We start from the raw sequence: 23455 nt of genomic DNA on the forward strand, positions 1-23455 counted from the left end.
TTTACAAACTCATTTTAATTATTGACCTTTTTGTCCACTTTAATAGTTAAAATAAGTTTGTAGTTTTTATAAGTGTACAACTGTGTAACGTCATTAAATAGGCATGGCAATATTGATACGTCAGACGAGAGGTGCGGTGTAACGCGGGCGGGCGCACTGAATGTTGCCAGATTTCGCAGCTCAAAAAGGAACAAAGTTCGGATTTCAAGTAAAAAAGTGGCAACATTCCTTTGAGTTTTTGTACATATAGATTATAAGCGTGGCACACATAATATAGGAAATAAAATATACCACGGTAAATGGAAGACTGCATACGTCTGCCATTATTATTATTTTCATGAAATTACTTCGTTTTCCTGTCAACATTCTAATATTAATATATACGCGTTGACGTCATTGCCGTGTTACCCGAACTGGTCAGTGACATTCGAGTTTTTTATCAATAAATATATATATACTCGTAACTGACCTTCGTTATCGGAGTACAACAGTTTATCATATTAATGTAACATTTATACATATATAATGAGTTGTTCAGCTGCATAATTTATATTTTATACATTATCGACCCAACTTAACAAAACAATAGTTCGCTTGTGGCTTATTGCGTGTTCGGTTTGTTGTTAATTAAATAATAATTACTTCCTTCTCTATGACAAGTTGTATAGGATTATACTGACAGAATACGACCAACCTGAAACTTAGTAATAGTTCCATGAAACTGAAGAATATTCACCAAGAAATAAAACCATACAACAATTTTTTTTTCATTCAGATAGCATTACCTCTATCCCATTGTATGGGGTTGGCGCAGTATGTCATCTTACGCTGGTACCTATCAACCGTCATATCTGAGTTTACTCTCGTTCTATGCATATCATCTTTCACACAGTCCCATCAAATTTACGAGTGTATCAAATATACATAAATATTTTTTTAAATTTCGACTATATTTCTCGGTGATTACAGTTCAATTTCGTAAATACTAGGTTTCATTCATGGCTGCATACTCTTTCTGATTGACGTTGTATACGATATACTAAACTTGTCGATCTTATCAAAGGGAACACAATAAGACCATATTCATCAACCTATCACTCGCATTTCAGTACAACCAGTCACACTATACGTGTATATTACAAAAAAAAAAAAACTAATCCATTCAACCCAATTTAGTTCACTAGTTGATTTACTATACACACAACTATAATTACGGTTCCGTATTGGCTGTAGACAATAATCCTAAGGATGAGGTGACGGAACGGGATCGACTGTGTCGACGGGTGCTTCTAGTCGATGGTTCACAGTCTATGGTCTACTGTGGGTGTCCTTTTGTAGAGTTGATCAGGCAACGTTGATGGGGTTGAAGCTATCCCGTAGCCTGTCGAAAAGACTCTCGTTGTCGCTGTCATACATCTGAAAATAAGAAGAAATTAAAATAAATTAGTATTTTATGTTTCTTGCGTTTATAATACACAAACATATAGAATGAACATATTAATTAATATTTATATATATTTGTATTTAAACAGATATTTTTTGAGACAATTCACATAACGTCTTCTAATCACAAACTAAGCAAAGCTTGTGTTATAGGTACTAGGCAACTGATATAAATCATAGATATGTATTTCTTTTAAATACATACATATTACACATAGAAAATATATAGGCCGATACAAACAATCCTACTTATGATTTCAAACATTTGTACCGCGCGCAAACCCGCGACTATCGGAAGTAAGACGGCATGCTAAATCGCTGGACTATCGAGCCTCGCCTCGGTATACATTTAAAACTAGCATACATCACGCGTCATCGTCTGTTTAAAATAAAATACTACTACGTAAATATAGGTCTTCATGATCGATCTACACGGCAAATTTAATTACGATAAGTTCAGTCATTTAGTCGTAAAGTAACAAACAGACCAGAGAAACATTTTATAATATTAGTGTAGACTATGATTACCGATCAGTTAAGATAGAATTCGTCAAACCGACAGTTAGTTATAAAGTATGAATCAAAGTTTCCTGCTATATGCAACATGGGGTTTTTCAAGGCTACAGTGAGTAGGCAATATTTGAGTTGGCGTGGAAGATTTTAGACCGACATATCAACTAGATATGTTGTGGTAAAAATCTAATATAAGAAATATATATAACTTATGATTATCACACGTCTTTGACTTCAAAATCTGTTGCTAAATAATTGTTTTACATTAAAATGTATCAGTTTAATTTTTATGTAATTAGAATAATAAAAATAAATAAATGAATAACCCTGGACAATTAATAGAGTACCATCTAGCCCCACGGTAAGCAGAGCTGCTGTTATGGATACTAGATAACTGATATAAATATGTACTTAGATATTTTTTTTGTAAATACATACATAATATACATAGAAAACACCCAGACCGATACAAATAATTATACTCATGAATACAAACGTGTACACCGGGCGAGGAATCGAACCCACGACTATCGGAAGTAAAGCGGTGTGCTAAACCGCTAGACCACAGAGGCCGTCAAGAATAGGTAGAAAATACCGTTAGATCCGCGATATGTACTTTTAACTTGGTATTTTGTACATTTAAGTTATATAAATATACCAGGAGACCCGGCCACGCGTTGCTGAGACTAACGGTTTCTTTATATATAAAAATAATATTGCAACTATAAATTGAGATGTAAGCTATCCTATCTTTCAAGTTGGATCAAATTGCACAAAATGTGCAACTCAAATTTGCAATCAGTTCAGTAGTTTAGGAGTCTATCGCGGACAAACAATGTGACACATAATTTTTATATTATAAATAAATAAAATAAAAGATGGAAAATGATTCCATAATTTGAATGTCATTGAGACATATAACTGCTCGGTGTGTTTTTTCTTCTAGCACATTAACTTTTTCTGTTCACCATGAATAAAAACTAAGCATTAAGTTATTATGTGATTTTAATATCTATAAAACACCTATCTGTAGTGTCAACGACCTATTTAAGGATATAAAATTGTTTTTACATGAAATATATATAAACGATTTTTAGTTAGTTATATTTGATCGCGATAAAGTAATATTACTAATACGGTAGGTTCCTGAGCCATAGTTCGTAATTAAGTGAATACCTACAGTGTAACATAAATAACTGTTTTGAAATAACAGAGATTGTTAATTGTAATTTGTTGCTTTCACGTAAGAAAAGTCATATATATATAAATCTTTACATTTATTTAAAAGAGCAAGACGTGAATTTCTATCGTCTTCTTCGTTCTTCTTGGCATTTGTGTTTCGAATGGGCGGTAGAATAAAATATGTGACTATTCAAAGGTTTATTGTATTAAATACTATTTCTATTGCATTCCTTAAAAATCCGTTTTTAAGAGAAACTTTAACAGACAAACTGTAATATATATCATCATCTGCTTCTTCCTTATCCCATTCAATTGTGGTCGACGTAATATGTTTTTCTTTTCCATTCATCCCTGTACGCAATCTTCTTGATTACTCCCTTTGTTGCTATATCATCCTTCACACAGTCCATCCATCTCTTATCAACCATCCACATTCCTGGACAATTCACACAACGCCATCTAGTTTCAAACTAGGCAGTGCTTGTGTTTTGTACTAGACAATTGAGATACAGAGATACTTTTTTTTTTGTATTTTCATAGAAAACCCCCAGACCGATACAAACAATCATACTGATGAATACAAATGTTTGTACTTTGCGAACCCGTAACAACTGGAAGTAGTGAGCTACATCACTAGACCAGCGTGGCCTTCATTTAATATAAAGATAGAATAAGTAAGGATTAATAATTTACAATCGTTGTAGTAGGTAAAACCGTTACTGCGCAGTTGCGTGCCATATATTTTATATACGGGTATTACAATAGCAGCTTTGATAATCAGTACAAGTTATATTATTATCGATCAAAACATGGGCTGGCAACGGCAGAAAATATAATAGTCAAAAAATGTACATAAAAAAATAATAATAATGGTCTGTCACCAACCATAGGAATATAGCAAGTTACAAAGTGATTTTTAGGCGCCTTCCTGATTGGTCGCTTTGTTTCCGTACAGAGAAGGGAGTATACGCTAGCTAAAGAATTTATATATATTCCGTAATAATATAAACCAATGACTATGAGAAGTAAGCTGGTATGCTAAACAGTAAGAACCCCGAGACCGTCAAATAAAATAAAGTACAGAAGTTACATTGTTCCTGGTTGATTTTTATTTCAATAAGAAGAATAAGAATATTTCAATTTGGAATTCTCGTTGACATATTTATGCATGCATATAAATACAATATGACACGCTTACACAAGTTACATTGTGTCTGGTTGCTTTTATTAAGGATATTTAAATTTGGAATTTCAGATGACATTCTTTTGACGTTGAATGAGTCGATTAACCAAGAAAGACAAGTCAAACACAAATTAAATAAAATATGACACGCTTGGACAAGTATAGGATATTGCTGGTTAATTTATAATAAGGATATTTGAATTTGAAATTGATGGCACTGTTTATAACGTTCAATGAGTTGATTAACTAACAAGAAAGACACGTCAAACACAAATTAAACACAATATGACACGCGTGGACAAGTGTGGCATATAAGAACAACTAACGTCATTTGCGGCGGGACATATAATCTGCAGGACACAACAGCTGCCAGTGATATGAATACAAATTACAGTTTTCTATATTTAGATATGTGGAATGTTAGAAACTTTCATTGAAAATCCGCGTAATGACGTGTGTGAACTTTACGTGAATGAAGACTTGAGTCGACGGTTGGGAACTTAGCGGATTTGCATGTTATGTTGTGTACAGACAATTTCAAAAATAAGTCACAGAGGCTGCACTGTACTATGTAGCTTTCTTAAAACTTACAAATATATCTTAGTAACATTTAAGGAATAATATACTTCTAAACTATTTAACTGATTACCTTCATCCGTAACTATAGAAAGTGGAATAATTTGTGAATAGCTATTTGTTACCTAGCACACCGCTTTACATCCGATGTTCGCAGGTTCCTCGCACGGTGTATACATTTGTGTTCATGAGTATGATTATTTGTATCGATCTGGGTGTTTTCAATGTACATTATGTATGAAAAATATATATTAATGTATTCAGTTGTGTAGTAATACACCCATAACACAAGCTGTGACGCGCGTTTGAACGTAAAAAGGGAGATATATAAAAAATACAGTAAATAGTAAAGTAATAACAAAAGGCAGTCTTATCGCTATAAGCAATTAAAGATACACGTGTACTCACATCATCATCGTCATCCGTGTCCGAGTCGGAGTCGTCTGAGGGGTGCGTGAACACCCTGGCCGCGGGGGTGCGGCGCGCGAGCCGGCGGGGGGTGCGGCCCGCGAAGTCGCGCGCACTCCGCGCCACTCCCGCGCACTGCTCCAGTAAGTACTGCGCCATCCGTGCATCCCCTCGCCGCGCCGCTATATGCAGCGGCGTCCATCCTGCCAGTCCCTCCTGTAGGGGGAAGGGTATTGTTAGTAATGTGGTGTGTGACTAATAACACTTCATTGCTACCAATGTATTATGTTAGGTTGACCTCCACGTGGTCCCCCCTGGAAACTATCGTGATTAATTCATGGTGCATTTAGCACGATGGGCTAATTAACCTGACGTCATACTCATCATATCCTCCACTAGCGTATACCGTTAGCGCAGGCGGGTGCACCATTTTATTATCATTAATTAAGGAGTCCCGCCTGTAATTAATTCCTTCGATAAGCTTTTTTTTCGGACTACTCTAATGCTGTTGGCCGCAGCTGGCCTTGACATCTTCACAGGACTATAGGCGGCACTTTAAACCCGCGAAAGAACATATGGAGCAGCTGAAGAACAGCTCTCGTCTGATGCATACGACTTTAGTCTGAAAGCACCTTAGCTAGGGGTTCGAGCCTTTATTTTTATCTATTTGTGCAAATAAATCTACGGGATTGTATTTTCTATAAGAGGAACAATAAAGAGTTTTCATTTTTTTTTAATTCTGTAAATCATTTCGTATTACAGCCGATATCTTGTATTTTCTTCTAGAGAAAATCCAATATATATACGTAAACAGTATACACACGGATTGCAGAACTGGTAACGTTCCAATTGCGGAGGTTATACCAAGAACAAAAAACCCATTCGATATCTTATCAGCTGATTAGGACAACAGTGGGATTTCCATTTCATTTATGACTGCGGTAATCGCGTCGGCCATGTTAATGTGGCAATTACTTAAGAGGTCATCCGTGCTAAGAACTGGGACGTTACATTATTAGGACTTAAATTTTGTTGTTTTTTATTATTACAATTGCAACGTAAGATCTTAAACAGAAAATGTAAGAACAGTGTAATATAAAAAACCGAGTGGTAAAAATAGAAATATAATAGGTTATAGAAATAAGGATGTTTATTTCGTGCCATAAAGAAAACTGATGTATAGACTAACGGGAGCAAAACTTAACTAGCTAAAACAATCATTACAATCCCGTCGAGTTTGAACTAACATGAAAATCTATTGCCGTAAGTCTGTACTGAAGTGTCAAATCTATTGATATACATATATAACGAGAAATTAAACACAGCAGAATTAAAACAAAATATACAATAAAAAAACTGACTCGAAAGTACTATAAATAATAAAACTTCCTTTTCTAAAAGTCAGTTAAAACCAACGTATGGTTGTTATTATATAATTACAGTTATAAACGTACTACGTAAACATACTTTTTTTATTTATAATACACATACATGTGTATGGTATTGTATGTGACAGTAACCATACACACAACATTAGAGTCAGTGAATAGATCTGCTAACAATGTCGTATACAAGATCATAATAACAAACCGCAAGACTTGACACATTGTAAGGCCATTGTTACGTAGGGATGTCTCTTGAGGATTATCTATCTCTACATAGTATAAGTAATATTCGTCTCTCCGTTTGTCTTCTTACTTCTAAACTATATATAGGACTTGAACACACGATCTCTTGGAACGTAAGGGTTTACTACCCTTCCTAGAACTACGATTCTTCACTTCCAAAATTAAAGTCGGCTAAAAACTAGTCTTAAAATGAAGTTATTTCTCTATGTACTCAAATATAGCGACATTTTTGTATATACTTCGCTATCTTGTAAAAATATTTGTTTTCGTAACTTTTTGTATAAAAGAATGACTTGGATTTGCCTACGTTTTTATGGGCTTCAAATAATCATAATTTAAATAATTAAACTTATACTTATTTTAATAATTATATTTTTATTCTTTCAACTTACAATTTACTTCTAAAACATTGTATTAGTACGTATAATTCATTGAAATTGATTTGTAAGAGTATTGATCATATAATGGCATAACGAGTCTTCAATGCCATCCAGTCATCGAGTCAGGAAATTCTAAGAAAACTCTATACTATTTCTAGAATCGATGATGTTCATACAATCATGTGACGGATTTACGTTGTCCAACAATGTCGGGCCAACAAATTACGTCACACACTAAGGGGGAGAGAGGGGGTTTCGTGACTGTGTGACATAGTGTGACAACGGATGGGAGGGGTCCTAAATTTCCCGACGTCATAATTCACAATCTATTATAACTGTTAGAACACGCTTTTTTAATTTATTATGTTTTAGGTGTAAAATTGTAAAATGTTACGTCACACTAGAGGTTTCACAAATGCGACAAGAGGGGTCGAAAAATCATGAACTTCTTATGACGTTATTTTAATTAAATGACCAATTGATTACATTGTCACGTCAGTTCTTGACAAACAAGTCCAACCAACAATACAAATTTCACGATTTCGCGGACATGTTATTTCAGTTGCTATGTACCTAGCATTTGAAAATAGTCTACGACACAGGTCGTTTTATTTAAACACTGATGAGTGAGCAAGCTATTATGAACAAACTGTAAAAATTTACACCTTACTCCCCAACATTCAGACTTCGATCTCTTTTCTTATGTCGATATAATCCAATATAAGCTTCGGAGTTCAATGTTTAAAATAACTGGAGATCTCGTGATCAGTTTTTCATACCGTGAGTATACACAATTCATACCTATCAACTGCCAAAATTACCATTATAATCTCCACGCAAGATATTAAATGAACTCTAAAGCTTTTACAGTAAAAACTATTTTTGTGTGAAATTCCTCACAGTTATTTTTAACCTTGTGCTGTTACTATTGGCGTGCGATTTAAATTAGATTCTTTATTCATTAATTCATTTTCACGCTGACCTCTATCTACTACATAAGATAAACTATATCTATGTACAAAGTACCAGATTTGTTTAGTAACTGTTTGAAAATTATCTATTTTAGGGTTAGCTACACGAAAAACCAGTATTATCCCTATTAAATCTTCGAGAAATAGAGTCCGCCACATTATTGTACCTAATACTTTTAGGGTAGGAGATCAGCCCTTGCTGAGGTTATCCTAAAATGGGGTATTCAATGTTTTAAGGGCTTATGAGGATCTTAAATAAATAGGCTTAACTGTTAAAAGGTAGGAAATGGTATTCTTGGTGTTCATAAGATGCGGGAATCGCAAAAATACCATCAGGCGGGCCGTATTTGTATTGCAATGTCGGTGGTCTAAAAAGTACTTACTCTAACATTGATGTCTGCGCCGTAATAGACTAGTGTCTGTAGAGTCTTCACTTGTCCCAGCTTAGCTGCAACGTGCACGCATGTCTGACCTGAAACAGTTAGAAAACATTGTTATCGATTTTGAACCATAAATGCTAAATTAGTGGGACCTAGAGGAGAAAGGGGATTATTAGTAATATGGACTTATGACCTTATTGCTAGAAATGTACCATGTCAGGCTGACCTCTACGCGGTTCTTTGTCACGACGGGCTAACTGAGCTGACCTCACGCTCATCCTCTCATCTTCCACTCGTGCCCTGCTAGCGTAATCCGTTAGCTCAGGCGGGTGTACCATACCATTATCAATCATTGAAAAACTAGTGGGATCTACGGACAGACATGTCGACATGTTGACCTTCGCGGGATTCGACAATTCTACCATTCATTCAAAAATGCAGTTTCAGTACATGAAGAATAAGCTACAAACTTGTCTCTTCCTTACTCAAACAAATATTACAATTGTGAACTAACATTCAAGTGATCATAAATAAAATGAGTTTTTTTAATGTGTAATTAATAATGACATATTGCATTGTGGTTAACGTTCTAAAACCAAATTATCCTGTAAGCTAATATTATAAGGTGCATTAGTAACGAGCGGGTTTCTGACTGGTTTTCCACCTATACGATAAGTTTTCACAGGCGATTCCCTGAATGAGGCGTGATTAATTATAAGTTGAAACACAACTCATTTGAAAAGCCCAAGGAAAACAACATTGAACTGTACTGCAAGTGGGTTTGTTTGGTTACTATCTTTAAGAATTGTTGAGGAGGGATTTTTTTTAAGCTATGCTTGGTTTTTTTATGTAATGGGAAATAAACAACCTGAGGGCCCACCATCATAAGCGGTGACCGTCGTCTATACACATAAAGAACGCTATGGACATCACGTTATCATGCCACATGTGATACACTCATGCGTTGCCATTCAGGAGGACATAGATGTTATGCCTTTATCTTGTAATTTCACTGTCTAATCTGCACCCTACAACCAAAACACAATTTACAAAGCAAACTACTCTACCTACTTCTTTTTCTGTGTTAGGGCTTTTAGTACGCCCAGATTTTGGTAATAGAAGATTTAAAATGTTTTCAGAAGAGCTATCTGCGAGTGAAAGTCCGGTTAAAATCGGTTTAACCGTTTCAGATATTAGCAATAACAAACCGACAGACAAAAATATTACATATTCATTTTTTGATGTAAGTACCGTAATTTCAAGTAAGTACTATACCATACTTTCCTATACATTTAATTAAAACCTGTTTATTTGATATTACAAAGACACTTCAATTTTATTTACAAAGATAGATATTTTATTTACTTGGTTGATTATCATATAATCTAATTAAAAAACTATATCAAAAATTAGTATGATAAAGTTAAACATTTCGTACAATCTCGTGTATAGAATCGAGAAACACGGAAATTCCAAAGGAGGTATTTTGTTGTGGGTTTACCCCTTTAGCGCAGGTGAGTCGCAAGAAGACATAAAAGGTCGAGGTTCTATGTTCAAGAAAAAACCCGATAATTTACATGTAGAGTAATTGCAGTGATTCTATTTAAATAGTGTAATTAACGAAAATGTGTTATTAAAACTTAAAAATAGGGTTGAATTTTCAATAGATTGCTGTGTGCTACTTTATTCCTAATTGTAAATTTTCTAGACAACATTCGTATTACAACTACTATAGGTTTGACGGATCAGACATAGTTGTTAAAATAAGGGATTCAGGATAATTTGTCTTATTGCTAAACGAGTAGGAAACATTTTTATGATGATCTAATTAATCTGTCCAGATCTAAAATATATAAATCCTTTAAATAAAGGATTCCTAAAACTGACATCACGTAAAAAAAATAGAAAAAGGTCGATCTATAGATGACGTAACCTTTAATTCTGAGGCTTAATCGTCATTAAAAAGTCAACGATTAGTAGCAAACTACCTATTTTATTTGTTTAAAACCTTGTCGAATTATTATCTCATTTAAAATTCTCGCCCGCTTCAAAAACTAGTTGGTCATAAAAATGTGATGTCACTTCAACGGCCCCAAGTATTGAGCAGAAAATTTTTATATTAGAATTTTTTTACATTTGAATCTCAGATTCGCAAATAATAATTTAAGCGTTAAATGATCACTAAAAATACAAATTTTAAAAGCCTTAGAACATTTTTCTCAAATACAGGCTGTATAGTTTCGGCACCTTTACTTGTCTTCCTTCTAATAAACAAAAAGTACTATTTCTCAAAATTCGAAACTAAGCGCCAAAATTATATACTAGATATATTGGAGATTGTAAAGAATAGTTAAGACGTAACGATAATAAATATTGTGCTTAAATAGGCTTGTTATCGACAATCGACTCACGCATGTGTAAATAAGTAAACAAGTGTACACTTTGTAAATATTTTTAAGGAATACGGAAAAACATGATGTAAATTCTATTAAATGTTAAGAGTTCGCTCTACTGTCTACGTACCTACTTGTATTGTTTACAATAAATATAAAAAAAACAGACGAGCTAACGCTATTTCTTTCTCTCTTTTTATTTATTATTGAGGATCCAACAAGAAAAAGATCTACTAATGATTTGGGATTATTATAGTGTTTGCAAAAATAAAGTAGTCGATATCCTGTTTCTAAATGTGAAGCGATTATATAGGGTATGTTTTTAAAAAGCAAGATCATCACCAGATATGTAACCTATCTTTAAAAAATTATGTATTTACTGTGTCTGTATTGTACCAAAGTTTTCAATTAATCATTTATTAAAAGTTTATATGTCTAAGATTTATATACAGTTTACGCGGGACTTGAAAATCATGGACGTATTTTCCGCGAAAAAATATAAAATGTTTACAGAGAAAATTCATGAATGTTTCCGAGACGTGAGGTATACAGGCTATCCCCACTTCAGGGATGGCATCGGTACTAGATTTTTGGCTTTGATACGAAGACATTTACATCCCCAGTACGAGATTTTGACCTATGAAAATTGGTCAAAATACGATAATGTGCGAGGTTAGAAAACCAAATTAAGACGATATGAGATTTCATGAGATTTTTCAGTGCTTTGTACGACGCTAAATATTTTTAAAGTTGGTAACCCTGCCCCGCTCGCTACCTCCGCTGGACCACCTCCAAGTTTATTTAAAAGCGAGCGAAAATAAACCGCCCAAACGAAAACAGCTAAGCATTATATTCTGGTAGGTATTTGGGTTAAACGTATACTTTGAAAATGTTATTTGTCGAACGCCGTGACGTCTAAGGTCGAACTAGTTCCGGATGTCTTACGGTGTCACATGTTTTTACGTGAGCACTTTTTATACAATAAATATAATAGAAAATACCGCATTTATATGGGTTCACCGCTGTGGTTGATTACGTTATTTTAACGTCATGTTTAGGTGGCTTTCAATTACGTAAGTAATTCTACAATAAGGTAGATACTTATTTGTGCGAAGATTCGCATTTACATAATAATAAATTAGAATTTACTACAAAATTTTGTATGTGAAAATTATAAAGATATCTTCTCGACATGAGTCGAACTGCCACTTATTCTATGACGCTGCTGAGAGTCATAGTTAATTACTAAAATGTACAGCAGCAAAGTGTTCTTCTGAATTCATCGGTAAAATCTAAATGGCACATAAAAAACCCTAAAACCACATAAAATCTAAATTCAGGAAAACAAAAGGAAATAACAACCTAATAGAACTGGCAACATATATTATGACGTATTACAAATAAGCAAATATCAGTAGGTACTGTATTCTAGGGAGTGTTCATGAGGATATATATATATTGTAGGATATTCCAATGAATAGATACATTACAGAGTTATGACTACTTATGACGCATGAGGTCTGTATAGCACAGATTAGAGATTCCGTTTGCTGACTGGCGGTTGTCAAAACTTTTAAACAATTAGTAGGTACTAGTAAATTTGTCGTGAACACCAAGCAAATAAAATAGGACGGTCAAACACGCACCTTTGTGACGCTTTTGTATACGTAAGTATACATTACAAATTAACTAATATTACGTAACAAAAGTATACTAGACTTAGTATATCTTTTAAACTACGCAACGGATTTTGATGCAGTTTTCAGCAATAGATAGAGTGATTTCACGGGAAAGTTTGTATGTATAGTATATGCGTGTTATAGTATTTAAGAAGACGAGAAAATCAAAGATTTTTAATGCGAAGCCGGGATGGGTCGTTGGTACTAGATAAAGTGTAAGAATACTGTATATATAAAGTTGTCTTTTAAAAGAAATTCAATAAATGTAGCGAAATTATTATTAGTACACAGCGTAACATTTGAAACTCCTAATTAATCAACTGCGATAACATATTACATTTAACTGCCCATGTTAATTTTCACAACAAACGTACTGCGGTAACATTCCACTCAAGTCATCGATTTACAAATTATACTTATGTACATCTTTAATTCATTCTAATCACTTAGCCACGGCATGCGGCGTTATACAACAAACAGCGACGTGGCTTTGCTCATTGAAATGTAGGTAGGCATCGCAGTGCCATAGTATATAGTAACGGGCACAAAACATTAATTAAGCTAGCAATAGATGAGAGTAAACAGGTAATTGTGTGTGTAAACTGTAGTATCGTAGTAGTACACGTGTGTGCGTCGCGTAGTGGCGACATGAGGGTCGCACGCGCAGGCCCGCAGGCCGCCACTGGCCGGGCCGAGCCGGGCGAGGCGCGGCGGGGAGGGGATGGGGTTTTCCCAACAATGTGGACCGGTGACTGCGTCTCGGCACTGAGCCATGAGCGCTGTCCTCGCCAAATATGGTTGGCAACGTCGCATTTTCTCGCATAATCCTTTACGAGGATGTGTCATTTTTAATGGAGTTTATTTCCATGATAGATCAAGTAAATATCGCTAATTATTCGATGACAGCGCCCGCATAGGTACCTACTTCTCATTTTTATAAATACTCATTCACTTACATAGGTACTTGTGATTTCATAAATTATATAAATTCGTGTCAGTTAAGTAAATCACACCTATTAATAAAGCATTTGTATTTCCCATCATCTGGTTAGTTATAACAATGTAGTCGTTTTAAAAAACAAGAAATGATGAGTCAACCTTCTAAGTACATGTCAAAGGATGTATTAATGAGGATAACAAAATGTCCATAAAATACTGAACGAATGATGTGCAAAATGTTCTTAAGAAGCAACATAGTTGTAACTGGGAAAATACGTAATCCTTGCTTTATAAATTTATATTTTTCATAATAAAAGAAAGTATGTATTAGATATGACAATATGATAACAAAGTTTAGTCACAGTATGAATTTTAATTCAATACACCTAAACATTTAAAATTGATATATATTCTTGCATTTGTATATAGTATTCTTGTTTTAAAAGCAAATAAACTTAATATCGTATTATTAGCATTTGTAAAATGACATTTCGACCTGTGATTTTATTGGATTGAATTTAAAGTGGGTTTACAGAAAACGTCGTCAGCGATCTCAAATTATGAGAAACCGATAAATTGTCAATAACAATTTTTATTTTTATTCAGATTCTTCGGTTGCTATACAAGAACATTTAAAATAAGTTACAACGATCGATGTATACCAGCAAATATTTGACGGTAGCACGTACGTCCATACACAACACGTTCAAATCTGTGCTAATGTGTTGAGAATGGAACACACCTAGTTAGTCGACGATCGGAAACTTCCACCATTATAAATATAATAAAATCGTAAACGACCCGTTTCTGTTCATGAAACAAAGTTACGTTTACGTTACTGAGGTAAATAAATTCTCAAATGTTTTCTCTGTGCGTATCTGTACAATGTAACTGTATTCTTTGAAACGCTTAGGTGATTTGAATTATTGTCACTAAAGTATTGTAGTAAGCATTCCGTAATATTCACTGTTCATTTAATTTTAATCGGTTCACAAATAAAAGTTATATTCTATTGTTATTGCGGATACCACGTGACGCTACACGTGGTATACACATTCGTAAAGGTAAAGCTAGTTTTCCATAAAAAGCCAATAATGCTATCGATTTTAGATAGCTTTATTCTCTACGATAGATGTTACATAGGCCACAGATGAATCCATTTTACTAGATACGCTGGTTTGTTGAATTTCAATTAGCTTCCGGTAATCGCAAAAACCTGAACACCTTGGAACGCTGACTACATTTGAGCAATTTCAACTGGTTAACTAGATATGGTAAAATTGCTTTGAATCAATTTCAATGTAGACAATGCTGAATAAATGAAACGTTAATTCATAGTACAACAATGGATGTGAAAAATATTGACAAAGTGTTAAGTACACATTCAACACAAATTACCGTTGAAGGTTTAGAACCAAACTAGATTTTGAACTTGACAAAGTCACGAATAAGAATTTTAGAATACTCAAGGAAAACAGAATTAAATTTATCACTGCGAAAACCTGAAATTGGGACTATTTAACAGAATAGACCAGTGGGAGTTCAATACTCTAATAGATTAAACCGATAACAAGCGTGCCCATTCTAATGGGAAATACCAATAATCTAGTGCGTAATGTAATGTGCAGAGACGCAAACTTTCACGCGGGGATACCCAAAATAAACACATTGTTTCTGTTATAGCACTTCTAGGTACTATGGTTTTTACGAGAGTTTAAAAATATTGCGGTTTTCCTGACATGCCTGTTTGTTCTGTGGCATTGCATAGGCAATGTTTACGAAACCAGGCCACGAGATGTCCGACGGCGATGAGTTGGAAGTAATGGTATAACATATACGCTAATGAATTCTATCTAGCCTGGCATAAAAAACCAAACTGTCGATTAGAGTGAACGACCACTGATATAAAGTGAAAGTGTAAAAAAAAAGATATATCAGCTATTCAAAGATTGTAGATAGGACATCACAAAAAAAGCAACATCAAGAGTTTAGAAAAAATGCTAACAGTATATGTTATGATTTACAAATTAGCTAGCCCTTTTCGAAGAAGTAAATGGAAAAGTGAGTATTATATATTAATTTAGTTCATAGCATCATCGCTGTGGCAGAATTGGTACGTTCGAAATATGCGAAATGAAGAAGGGAAACCCATCTCATTAGCATATAGACGTAACAACTTCAATTAATGTCGGAACAACGGTGGGATAACCCAAACGATGCTTTCACTCCGAGAATGGCGGTCTGTTGTTACGCGAACGGACTGCAATAAATACGCTGGAAATACCCAATGGGTCGGCTGTGTCAGTGGCGTTCAGGTGATCGGCCCGAAAAAGTTATTTGGAATTTAAAGTGACCGTTTACTTAGCAGAAATTCAAAGAAAGAAATTACTTGTTTTATAGAATGTTCGATTACTAGGAAACTAAAATATGTTGCGTTTTTAAAATGCCAAGGGTATTATGACATTAACGGGCTATCTCCAAAAGCTAATAACCTAACTGCAAATACGTTAATCTTCAAATAAATACGTGTGACAATGTCTACGTATAACACGACATGATCACAAGTGTAGCATTGAATAACATTTTGGAAAAACCAGAGATAATGTGTAAATGACTATTTCTACCGAGACTAACGCCTTATATTACAAGTGGAAATTCCAATGGCTCGTATACATACGTTGTAACGTTTTGCGCATTTCATTGATCTAAGGGAGACTAAACATACAAATGAACGGACTAGATACTTTGAAGGACGTCGAGAGGTGCGGTGCGTTCACACGTAAACAATGCTAGTACAGTGAGGCTAGATAATAACCAGGTATAATGAATCAATTGAATTGAAGACGGATACTACAGATAGTATACGGATCCTCGATACAGGTTATAGGCACGTGATAGCGTGAGTTGAAGAGTGGCGGGCCGGTTCATATCCGGATTGCTAGATCCTTAGAGGACAATGCCATCGTTGAAGGAAAACAGCTATAGTATGTCGACTCAATGGGTTAAGCAATACATTATCCTGCACTACACATTTTTAAGATGATTTTAAATAACATTATTTGACAAGAAATCTATTCATACAAACATTTAAATTCTTCATATCAGTAGATTCCTATGTGTATATGACGACATATTTCGCACCTGTTTACAAGTTACACATGACTGTAAAACAACAAACAGGTTATGTTAATAATTATTTAAATCATTATGAAGTCATTGTAATAAATATATACGATAGGGCGCAAGTCTATTAACATGAAGGAATTATAATTATATAATGTTAGAAAATTGACCAGCAATTATTGTCTGTCAAACAACTTTTTGTAATTGAGATAATCTCGGGAATCTCCAGAGATATATTCGTAACAGTATGAACATTATTCTTCAAAAAAATAATAAGTTTGGAACATGATTATGTAAAACAGCGACGAATAGGAGTCAATCAACGTATAATTTATACTCGTTAAAATTAAATAAGTTTCTTAGTCATAACTCATAACGTATCCAAAGCCTAGAATATATAACGGCACAATCTTATAGCAAATAAAACAACCCAAAACAATACAGGACAATAATACAAGAGAAATACAAAAAATCACGGTGTCCAAGTGCAACTAACATAGTTTGCAACGGAAGTAAATTTTTTATTGTAAATTTTGTGATGTGCAGTTATTTAGGAAATTCCTTATGAATTAGTATAATGAATATCATCTACGAGATCTGAGTATGCAGTTATAAATAATATATTTCGCAGAGTTAAATTATGAATCATCTCGGGTCAATTTAGCATGGGTTCACAAACTATTAGAGATCAGTTTCCTAACCATTTAGACTTATCTGTTTTAGGTATTAGTAATTGTTAGTTACCAGCTTTTGCATGTTTTACCTACTACATATTTTTATCCAGTTAGTTCTAAATACTGAGGATTCTCAATATCAGGTGCGAGGAACATGACAAATATTTTTATTATTTTTGTGTCTGCCTTTTTACGTAATTTTAGTGAGGTTTCAGAGACAATAATAAGCGGTAAAATAAAGGTACCTAAGAGGTATAGTTGGGAAAACCACTGTGGGTTTTTACATACTGATTCAATAACGCTTGGAGTACGAGTGCAATGAGTATTTCTCTTAATATTTTTATTATTCGGGAGCATTCGTTGAATGTATGCATAATATGCATTATTTATTACTTTATAATATTGAATTATGATTAATGTCTGCACTTAATCATAGTTAAATATACTGCGTCAGCGCTGAAATGATTTTTAAATAGAACGGATAAAATTTTTAATCTGGTAGTAGTACTTATTAGTACTAGATAATGATCGTTACCAGGATGTCGTTAGAGCAGACTGCGCACAAAGCGCAAATATACAGACGAAGAAAGATGTAAATAATAATCCAAACAATAAAGATCCAACTCCAAATAATAACAAAAAAGTTCTATACTATTCACAAAATACTATGACAAGTGAAATGGTCTGCGTGATAATAAGGCACTATGTTAAGATGAGAATCTTTTGCTTAAGTTGGTTTTAATATTATTTTAAAAACTAGGCATGCATCATCCGTCCACAGACATCTTGCGGATATTCAGAACCCGCAACAAACACACAAGAAGCATATCACAATAGTAAAAATAAAAAAATCAACTCACCATTATAATTTTTTTGATTTAATATTGTCGACATTTTTCTTGATGGGTGTTCTTTCACTGGTTGTAGGAGGGCTTTGAGGCACTCCAACTGGCCCGTTTCGGTGGCTATGTGTAGGGGAGTCTGGCCGCCCCGGTCCCTCGCTCCTAACGAGGCTCCTGCCAGCACTAGCATCCTCGTGACGACGGGGTACCCACTCATAACAGCTAGATGCAACGCCGTGTGTCCATAGTCATTTGTTAGGTCAAGCCATGACTTCTCTGGGCATAGTTTGATGAGTGTGCTAACTGATTTTTCGCAACCATGAACTGCGGCGACGTGTAGTGTTCTGCAAAATGAGAGACGCTCTGAATACTTGAATGGTAAACTAGCTGCTGACCAACAATATGTAGAATGGCAATCGTCGCCTATAAACACGAATAGCGCCATAGCCATCACATTGTCCTGTGATACTCTTTTCTTTTCTGCTATATTTTATATTATTATATTGCCTATATTGCCCCTAGTCTGTAATTTCTCTTTTTTTTTCGGACTACTCTAATGCTGTTGGTCGGAACTGGCCATTACAACTTCACCCGACGATAGAGGCGAGTGCACATGGCACTCCAAACGCTCGAAAGTGTTTAATGAGGCAATGCTAGGGGTTCGAACCACGGCTCAGGCCGTTGTAATTTCATTGCCATATATCACATTTTAACTACACAACTGCAGCATGCAATTCAGAAATAGTTGAGACAGATATACTAATACAGCTTCTTTAGTGAGTTAAAATTACAAGTTTTAACTAATACAGCTCTAAACTAAACAGGATAAGTCGCAATTTGTTTATAAATAACTATAGAGTTATATTATTATTTAATTAATTTGAATTTGCTACTAAAGATCATTAAATAAAGATGAAGGGCGATTTTCCAAATTAATTACAGATAGTTATATAAACAACATTTATTTATTATTAACATATTGGTAAAATATTTAGAACAATTCAGAAACCAACTATCAGAACATTTTTCTAATGCACATAACACCTGTATGTTCTCAAAAAATTGTTTATATATGTACATTAAACTTTTTGTATATATATATACATACAAACTTTTTCTTTTACTTCTTTTTCTAATATTCTAAAAAGATCTTACAAAAACAAAACAGAACAAAAATCACAAAGTAGCTATACACTAGCACTATTTTGAGAGTAGGAGTCAGCAGAGCAGACAAATTTTAACAACAGTTAAAATATTTGTGATTATAACTACCATAATAAATCATCAAAAACTCCAAACAATCCAGGGCATAAGTCTTTAATGGAATTCATAGATTAACTGATTGATAGACTGATCTTAATAGACTGACATCTGTTGGTGAAAAAGTTTAAAAAAAAGGTTTCATTATCGTTTAACCTAATGATCTGCTATAAAATTTTTACTCATAATATCGATAATAATGTTTCAAATGATTTTTCATCATTTGTCAACAGGCTATGTATATTTTAGAACCGATATTACCACTGAGCATAATAATACAAGCTGAGTATCTTGTCAGTTCTTCTCATCCCAAAATCATTCCAAACTGACAGTAGAATTGACATATCATAAGAGTCTGTAATAGACTTAAATGAATAAAGATATTTTGAATTTGAATTGTCATGATAAATACATTAAATAGCCAAGTTAGGACAACTAAATTTTTTTTATTAATTTATTTCCGTTTATAATGCTAGCAATGCCTATAATCTTGTACTACACTAAATAGCACATAATCAAGACAATAAAACAATTAAAGTTCCAGACATGTAATTGATAGCATGCCATGTTCACGTCATCAAATTAATGCAACTCGATTGCAAGCATTTTATATATGAGAATAAAATATAGTACAGATAAGAGTGATTTCATTCATTTTAAATTTGTCACAGATAATATCTATATTAAAATATCAATAGATATATTGATATTGAGATTATAGCCATAAGACTGATGACAGATGGAAAGAGAAAAGAAAAAAAAGGTAATATTTATGTAATATGTAAGTTAATGAGTAATGATTAATGTTCATTATAAAACTGAAATTATGCATTAAAATATATATATGGTATTTTATGAAGGCACATATTAACTAATTTAACATTTTAAGTTGCTCATATATTATTATTTATTACCTATTATTAACTAATAGATATAAATATATGGTATGAACATGTTTATTATTGTGATTGAATGTAAGGAAAAAGATCACAAACTCCCACTGCCTTTTCTGAGAAGCCCTCTTTGGGTAGGCACATTTGCTCTTATTAACCTACTATTACTATCTACTTGTACCAGCAGCTTCATCCGCATTAAATTTATAGCCTATGTGTTATTCTGAGACATAAGCTATATTACTGTGAAGTATCATCAAAATTCATTCAATAGTTTTTGTGGGAAATAGTAACAAACATTCATCCATACTTACAAACATCTGTGTTTATAATAGTTACTAAAAATTAGGGATTTAACACCGAAATATATACCTCCAATCAATTTACTGTTCAGAAACCATCATGGATAATTTCTGGAGAATGGGCTAACTGACCTGACTACAAGCTTGTCTTACCATCTTCTACTACTGCTATTTGAACAAACACTGTTAGGTGTATACTGTTTAGGTGGGTGCACCATAACATACCATTCATAAATAAAAAATCCTATCACATATGGGGACATAAAACATCCACAAGAATATTGTACTACCTGGTGGGTACTATAGACATCACACTGGTTTGTGTGATGTCAAATGTTTGTATCTTTTTTTAATAAGTGTTAATGGATTGGTCCTCCCCCTGAGGTAATGGTATATGCTGGTGGTGCATCAGTGTAGGATGATAATGTCAGGATGGTTAGCTTGTTGTGACAAATTCACCAGGAGGGGAGAAAGGGGATTGTTAGTAGTGTGGCCTGATGACTCCATTGCTAACAATGTTCCATGTCAGGTTGACCTCCACACGGTGCCCCATGGAAACCACCATGACAAATTCCTGGTGAATTTGTCTTGATGAGCTTACTGACCTGACCTCACACTCATCTTATCATCCTCCACTGCTCTCCCTGCCAGTGTAAACTGTTAGCATAGGCAGGTGAACCATTCCATCATCATCAATAAAAAAAAATCACCAGGAATTTATCAATGGTATTCACCATCCACCAACCTTGTCAAAGAATAATAAAAATGGCATTTAGTCACAATAATTTTTATGTTAATAAACCCAATGACAAACCAAACTCTCTGTAATAGGAATTTAAACATAACAACAAGGACATATTAATTAAATAGGCTGGAAAATGTTGAATGTTGTTGAAATTAAACCACTGGCGTTTCAAGCTTGGCAGATAGACAGTTTGCAGATTAAGTCATATATATATAGAATAGTAATTTACTAAAAAGAAAATATGCCAAAAAATACAATAAGTATCAATTGTTAAAAAGAATTGTAATAGCTTAATAGCTGAACTAACTGTATTCTCTATCAATGGCAACAATATTTAAAATGTTTAATGTAAATTAAGTGTAAAACAGACCAAATGAATGCAAGTTTGTACACTTTCACTTTCATACTGACATAGAAATTCACTTTTAAATTATTCCGTTCAGTCATTACAATCTTAAAAATGGTGGATGTGTTAAGAAATACTTTTTAATAAATTAAAAAGTAATTAAAACTGTTGGGAAAAATCAATGACATAAATGAGATAGAAGATTAAGGGAAGTGTTAAGATTAATCTATACTCATTATGAAAGTAATATTAAAAAAAATGTCTGACCAAGTATTTGAATTTAGAATTTAAATTGATTCAATAGAATAAAACAGCAATCTTTTTTTGCTGCTGCTATATATCCTCAAAAAAAAAAAGTTTGATATAGTTCAAGTTATAAATGTAAACATTTGATGGTAAAATTAAGTGTCTATATAAAATATTTCTTTCATAATAACATCTTATAGAAATATGTAAAGGACATTATTGACCTTGAGAAGAGTTATCTCAGTATTGAACTAAGCAAATGGCAAGAGGCGCGACTGAGGTGAACACAAACATACTACCATGGCATACTTATCATTTAGAATGTACACTTTGTTTATGTTCCTATAATTCAAGATTTCATGATACTTACGAGTCTCCGTCGTCATCCTGTTTGAAATATAGTAACGAGGTAATGTCTTTTACGTCTACATGTGATGGTAGTGCCGTGGGTGTCTCTTCTAAATCCAAATTAATTAAACTTTCCGTTAAACACACCACTCCACTGTCAAGGTTTGTGTCTGCACTAGCACTTTCCACTTTTTTATCATCCTCACAATCCACAGCACCACTGTCTAATTCACCAGAGAACAGCTGTTCTCCAGACAAAAAACCAGAGTCCGTATTCTCATCTTCAGGAATCTTCGTTCCAAATTCCTTGTTGGCACTCATTTTGATCACTAATTTCACTACTTATCACACTATTGTCACGATTTTGTTTCGAATTTAGAAACGGTCCGAAATCATTGTTAAAATATATGCTAAGGATTCCGACCACCGCTTCACAAGAATAGCGCGTACATAATGCAAAATAGAATAAAAATGAACGCTATACTTCGACGATGATGAAAGAAAGGTATTTCCGTACTTTCCGCGTTCGGATACACAACGATGACAACGTGGTACAATGTTATGAAATAAATAAATATTTATTTTTCTTATGGCTGCGTTTTCTTGGCACCTTTTTAACTATAGAAATTTATTTTTTGTAGTTTCGATTTCTCAATAATACCTTGTTTATGGTCGGGGAAAATAATTTGTCTTTTAATTATGGATAGTCCTTATATATCATTAAAAAGTTCGACGGAGACGATCTGAGTTTTTCGGTAAATTTTAATTAATCACCGCACCATGTCTTTTAGCTAGCAAAAATAATTTAAAATATTAGAATAATGGAGCATATGTGAAATAAAAACAAGGTTGGTAAGATTTTCACAATTATACCATGTGCGCGGTAGCACTAGAACATTCTGGCTGAGTTAAATTTAAGTTACTACAGTTATTAATGATTTAATAGATTTAATATAGTAGTAGTTAATAACTGTAGTAGGTAGTAGTAGTTGCAGTAATTT

At 33.7% G+C, this 23455-nt stretch overlaps 1 protein-coding gene across 1 annotated transcript; it reads right to left on the reverse strand.

The window, feature by feature from the left end:
- Nucleotides 1-981: 981 nt before the first annotated feature.
- On the reverse strand, nucleotides 982-22971 carry LOC131844662 (NF-kappa-B inhibitor cactus). The gene is made up of 5 exons (XM_059193599.1): nucleotides 22477-22971; nucleotides 18333-18658; nucleotides 8668-8756; nucleotides 5306-5521; nucleotides 982-1416 (listed from the first exon to the last, which is right to left on the reverse strand). Exons 1-5 carry the CDS (start codon nucleotides 22773-22775, stop codon nucleotides 1345-1347), a joined length of 1002 nt encoding a protein of 333 aa, XP_059049582.1. The 5' UTR covers nucleotides 22776-22971; the 3' UTR covers nucleotides 982-1344.
- Between the last annotated feature and the right edge of the window lie 484 nt (nucleotides 22972-23455).

This window comes from Achroia grisella, unplaced genomic scaffold (assembly GCF_030625045.1).
Source record: "Achroia grisella isolate CSIRO2021 unplaced genomic scaffold, CSIRO_AGI_Agris_v1 utg4116, whole genome shotgun sequence".
NCBI lineage: Eukaryota > Metazoa > Arthropoda > Insecta > Lepidoptera > Pyralidae > Achroia > Achroia grisella.